This window comes from Olea europaea, chromosome 18 (assembly GCF_002742605.1).
Source record: "Olea europaea var. sylvestris chromosome 18, O_europaea_v1, whole genome shotgun sequence".
In the NCBI taxonomy this organism is placed as follows: domain Eukaryota; kingdom Viridiplantae; phylum Streptophyta; class Magnoliopsida; order Lamiales; family Oleaceae; genus Olea; species Olea europaea.
Window position 1 is genome coordinate 24,268,271 of NC_036254.1, and position 6,731 is coordinate 24,275,001.

Sequence of the window (6,731 nt, forward strand, 5' to 3'; positions counted from 1 at the left end):
GGACATTTTTTTTTTTTAGTTTTCATCAGGGACTTTAATGATTATGAACTTTCAATGGTTAAGATCTTTACATGATGTGATATCCAAGGCTATAAATACCAAGACAATTCAGAAATCGAAACATTCAGCTCAAAAACAACAAATCTCTCTACCTTAAAATCAAACACAAATTACAGCAGTTAGAATTACAGTTGCATATCCACTTCCCTTTCATGGCCTACATACAAAATATCTCGATTTTGCTTTTCCTTCTTGCCGGTTTTTCCTGCCTTCAACTTTCACTAATCGAGGCGAGGCAACTTAAACAGCTCAATGAACAAGAAAAACACGACTTCCCAGCTACTTTTTCTGCCAATGCTTCCCCTCAAATTGTAGGACAAAAGCGCATTCCCTCGCCAACGAATCAAGAACACGAAATCGACAGTTCGGATGCAAGGGGTGTAAATGATTTTCGACCTCCTGGAATTGGTCACTCTTTTCCATCCCAAAAGGACAACGTTCATGGAAAGACTGATGATTTTCGACCCACAGGACCCGGTCACAGTCCCGGTATTGGTCATTCTTTTGCAAACAAGACCAAAGGACCAAATGCTTAAACATTCACATGCAGAAGTAGATTTATCATCGCTAGCTTTTAATTATAATGGATTTCTATTAGCAGTGGCCATTGGTGGATTATTAATTATTTCCATTATGCATAATCTCTCTATCTCTATATTTATTATGTTTCAAGTTTCCATGCGTATGTACACATTCACTTCTGTTTGCATGTTGTTAGAAACGTCCCACAACTTGGCAACAAAAATGATGAGGATCGAAGGAGCGATCAAATTCAAACCAAAAGGATAAATCCAAAGTTGTTAATATGATAGTTGTTATCTACTTTTTTGATAAACACTAGCTACAATAATAATGAGAGTTGTTGAACTTATTTTATTATAAATAGGAATAAATGAGTGTCAGTTGCTCATGGCTTATGGTTATCGTCAATAATGTTATAATAAAGTATTTTATTCATTTTTAAAGTTCTTTTCATATTTTATTCTTGGTATCAATCTCAGAGCCATTGTGAGCACTCGATGCCCAGTCTTCTCTTTCACTATTACTTTACTACCGTAAATGTTGAGAAATTCTTTACTCGTCTCTCTTCAATTCTCATCTATTAAATACATCCCATCATATCCAAGCAAAACAACAGAAACAAAAAATTTCATACCAAAATTGACAAATAAATTCATGAACAGATTGATCATTTCACCAATGAAGACCTTGCCCTCACCAAATACATCACATCAAATCCAAACGGTATAAAAAAAAAAAAAAATTAATCCCAAAATAACAAATGAATTTATTGCATGGTGAAAGTCCGATCTTCTCATTCATGGTTGGATCATCGCAACACTTTGAAGAAACCCTCGAACTTGTTATAGGCTTAGACAGAACCCATGCAACATGGGAAGCACTTGAAATGCTTATATACACGAGACATATTTTCGCAAGAATGAAGATAAAAATTATTGTTGGTTTCTTTATCAAACTAATGTCCATAGCAGCTCTCAATTTTTTGAACCGAAATATGCCTTCAACCCCAGCAAAGTTTGTGGGAGGATGTTACAAACTTCACACAATTTGGCAACAGAAATAATGAGGATCAAAGAAGTGATAAGGAGACCATAAAATTTTGAAGTGATAAAATTGTTAAATTCAAACCAAAGGATAAATGCAAAGTTATTAATTTGTTATTTGATTGTTGTTATCTATTTTTTGAAAAAACACTAGCTACAATAATGGTGGAGAGTTATCTGTCAATAAACACTAGCTTTTTTTACCCATTTTTTTTATGAGTCAATCAAATCTCGTAGATCCTACTTTTACAAAAATAATGTTGCTTGTACATAAATGAGTTATATAATGATCTACATACATATTAGGTATCAAAAAAAGAGTGGAATTTTTTATTTAGTTGAAGAAATTCTGTCATAATCATATTATACTACATCACATGCATATAAATCATATATAAACTATTATATACATGTAGTACAACTGCTTTTAAAATTATGCATGATTGTTTAATGATAAAACTATACATATTTTCCACTTTTTAGACTCTAAAAAGCTTTCCTGAAATATGCCAAATTGGAATCATAGTCAAAACCCAAATTTTGAACCATGATGTTGATGAAGAAAATAATAAAACATATAACTAAAACGTCAAAAGAAAAAAAAGAGTAAAGTAGAATAAACAGAAGTTAAATAAGGTTTCCTAAATGAGGGAAAAATTGCAGCCCTTGCCCTAGCTAGGTTAAAAATAAAAAATAAAAAAATAAAGAAGATAATCCCATTTTTTAAATATTGAGAAATAGCCCATCAACCTACCACCTTTCCACTTGTGCATGTAACTGCGCATGCCTCCAGCTAAGATTCGATCATTTTAAAGGAGTGAGTGAGTTTTCTCTCCTACCAATATCAATAACTTAACTGTTTCGTTCTCGTATATATGAAAATAAAGAGATCTTTAAGAGGTATTTTCTAAGTTCGAGTTAGAATACTTGAGTTCTTCTAATAACTAAAAAGTGTAGCATTTAGTTAACTATTGAATAAACAACATTGGAAACTCAAAAAATTTTATAGTTCAATGATAATTAAGAAAGTTAAGTACAATTGAAATATATTTATTTATTTAAATTAAAATTAAACGTTTTTTTAAACATACCGTTTTACACCTTTGTCACCACTAACCATGAACCAATAAACAAAGCATTTTTTTCCCTTCCTTTATTTATTTTTTTATTGAAAAGGCCAAGATTCACATGCCCATTCATACTAAACATGGGTTTCATAATTAGGGCAGGACTACAGCAGTGCCATTTCTTATACATGCAAGTTAAATTAAGCTTACTAAGTTAGCCATCAAAAGCATCTCTTTCTGGCTGCTGGCATTGACACCCCACCACACTAGACGCATATTGCTAATAAATGAATTTTTTTTGTTCATCCTTCACTTTTCACTAATTAAAAATGTGCAGAGATAATATAAAGTTTTATGGAGGATTCACAGCCCTTGAGTGGCAGTTGGAATAGTATAAATCAGCCGCAAAATGGAGAATCTTGAAGAATCTTGTAGGGTATCCCAGCTGTCTCTGTTGATTCTTGAAGAATACGCCACGAGGGGCGAGGAATTAATATGTTCAACTGTGTCTTACAATATTCATAGAATCATGCTATGTTGCTGAATTTTTTTGACATAATGACTGACCGACACTCGTAATAGGAGAGAATCTATTTCTTTTTTGAACTTTTTTATTTATGCGAGACTCATGCGCATGTGAGAGGATGTCAATCATTATGTCAAAAAAATTCGGACAAAGTTGTTTAATTCATATTCATAACAAATAGTTAGCCGTTTCTTCTAAATTGTGTACTTTAATCAAATTGCATGTCAATTACTTCTGCAATTCTTGTGTATAAGATTTACAAAGAAAATGATTCAATTTATAGAGGTATAACAATTCATTTTTTGACCATTCATTCAAAATTGTATGCTAAAAATTATTTTCCCCCCATTAAAATGGAATGACACTTTGATTGCCCCACCATAGAGATGATACAAGACCTTCCATGAAAGCCATTTTGGTGGTGAATGGTATTTGCAGAAATGATTTGGACATTCGGTGTGTTGAACTATATATTCTTAACAATTCAAAGATGATAAATTTATTTATTATTCTATTTTAAACAAACTCTGTGGATGTGAATTTTTCATAAAATCCTTCTCCGTTTTAGTATCATCTTGAACTAATTTTAAAAAGGTAAAAAATATTGTTTTCTACATATAAAGAACTGTTTACTGATCTCCCATGGACAAAGGATTCCAATTGTCATGTGCGCCTAAATATACTATGTAGAGTTACATAACACCTTAATGAATAAATTAATAGGTAGCTATTAAAAAGGGGGTTAGATTTAAAATTGGATTCACATCATGTGCAGCCCTAACTGCAGGGAATTTCCAAATGCAAAGGGTCTGATATTGCCGGAGGACGTAATTTACAGCTACCACAGACACACGGATCTCTCTGCACAAATGCCGGCTGTCCATTAAATTACAGTATTATTCTATTTAGCCACCTACTGCATGCCTTTGGAACTGTAACATGCATGCCAGAGAGAATCTCATAGGTACATATATATTAATTAATCAAATACCAACTTGTCCCATCTTTCAGTTAATGAAGGAGACGGGATGAGGCGCCCGACGTACTTTTTGCCTGTTCAGGCGTTCAATGGGTATAACTTTTATTTCTCTCTGTGTTTTTGTTTTTGTTTTTTGTTTTTTATTGAAAAAACTTGAGTCTTAATACATATCTTGCACTTTATAACTAAGAAGCTGTTATAACATAAATATTAAGATCAAGGAGCACAAATGATCCTGCAAAATATACAAAATGATTAAAAGTTTATTTCGCATTTGCTACAATTTTATTTAATTATGATTGTCAATCAAGAGAGGATGTATTATACGTTATGACTTAATGGATACTAAGCATAGCACAAATTTTTTTGGGGATATATATCTTAAATCTAACAATCATAAATCGATCCATCCACATATTAGTTTAATTAATGCTCATTTTGTAAGGACCCTAGTCTCATTTAATTTCTCCTTTTTCTTCATATTTTTCTCAATTGCGTACGCTCATAGACATACATATTCAGCATTCCGTTGTTTAACTTGGCCTCTATTTGTGCTTCTGTGGTACTTCTAACTGCACTCATCTCCTTCTGAACCCCACTGCCCATTGGTAATGCTTGGAATAGATGGTGTATTTTGACTCGTGTAATGTGTTACGTTAATTCTTCAAGAGAACAGAGAGATCTCTAAATAATTAATTAAGAATCATTAACTAAAAAAATTAAGTCCCATAATCAATAATTTGTGATTAAAATTAGAACGCATGCCATGTTATTGGATTTTCATTTTTCTTAAAGAATAATAGGTACTTTATTAATAACAAAAACAAGCCCGTTAAATTTCATTTTTCTCTTTCCTATTTTCAATTACACTATCTTCCATAAAATAATATATATTACACGTTATTTTTCAACCACTCATTTTTTAAAAAAAAAAAAGAACTATTTCACCCATTTTAATTTGAAAAAATGGGGGCTGAACAAGTGCTAAATATACACTTAAGACAATAGGACGAAGCACGTCCATATTGTTGAATATTTTCTTATAATGTTTTTAATAAATGTCCTTGTTAATTAGTATACGTAAGGTGGTACAAATTAACATATAATAAAACTATAATGACGAGTATGACTAGATCGCACATAATTTTTTAGCTTTTATATTTTTATCCATCTCCACACTAATAAGTGTTTTCCTTATTGCAACAACGATAGTTGGAAATCCAGCCAAGCCCGCTTCTATAATTCTATATTTTGTTCTATATTGTTATTAATAAAACAGGCCCTCTAAGATGATTTCATTTTTTAAAATTAACATATATTCCAATCCCATCTTAGCCTAAACCTATCTCTCACAAGTCTACATACCCCAGGAATCTTCCTTGATGTTGGAGCCTCACATCACATGCATTCTTTATTTTCTAACTCCATAAATACCAATGTTGCGGAAGCTCTCTCAAAAGGATCTTCAAACGGTGATTTTCCAGGCTCAGTCCAACGTACCTTTCTCTACCAACAATCAATCCACACGGCTCCAAACCACAACCAAATTGATTCACCTTGGTTGCTATACAATCTTACCCACGTAGGACAAGAAGAGATGATGATTTATCGCCACAAAGGCTAGGAGAAGACACCACAAAGGTATACTATGAAAGAACTACCAATTGCACACATTATACAAGCGTTTTGGACATTTCTGGACACCTTTTTCTCACACAAAAGGAGGGCAGCCGGGATTCACTAGTTTCTTCTCTCAAAATCACACAATCATCATCATAAAGAGGCTAGGGTTATATTCATATATATACTCTAGGGTTAGGCTTTAAGTTGGGCCACTAAAGGGGTAAGCGGGCCAAGATTCAAGCCATCCATAAGAAATACAATTGGGCCGGGTGTAGCTCATGGACTTGGTTGTTGGACTTATTTCATTCATCGGCCTATGCCTATGAAATAATATTAACCCACGTTAACATCATAACCCGAGATTTATTGGGTATCAAAAACCCAACAAATCTCCACCTTGATGCCCAATAAATCTGCAAGCAATCAAAACACACAGTTAACACTTGCATAATCAAGGTAGCCAATAAAATTGGATCACAGACCTTACCTCGTGTTTCCAATTTGAAACACATACCATACCTGCTCCATGTACTTACTGGGGCTAAGGTCAAAAAACACCCAAATAGAAGCAAATATTTAACAGTGAACAATCAAGAGCAACTACACATGCGATGACGATATACTATAGGATAACACACATAGATCTTTTCAGAAAACATGTTCACATAGAACCATAGATTAACACCAAGTCAATCAAACCACGGTCAACCACATATGCAACACATGCATAAATGACCCTAAGAAAAAATCTTACCACACTTATCATATCCCATTCCGTGTTGCTCACACCTCGAGAACACATATCTCCTCTCATCGCCCACCACGCTCACTAGACAGATCACTCAACTCATGTCTAACTGGTGAGTCACAATAGATCCTAAGTCCACGGGATAATCCTCTATCTCCACATC

General features: G+C 33.3%; 1 protein-coding gene across 1 annotated transcript; it reads left to right on the plus strand.

The window, feature by feature from the left end:
* Window positions 1-212: 212 nt before the first annotated feature.
* On the plus strand, window positions 213-596 carry LOC111366897 (precursor of CEP6-like). The gene has a single exon (XM_022987580.1). The coding sequence runs from the start codon at window positions 213-215 to the stop codon at window positions 594-596; it is 384 nt and encodes a 127-aa protein (XP_022843348.1).
* Window positions 597-6,731: the final 6,135 nt, after the last annotated feature.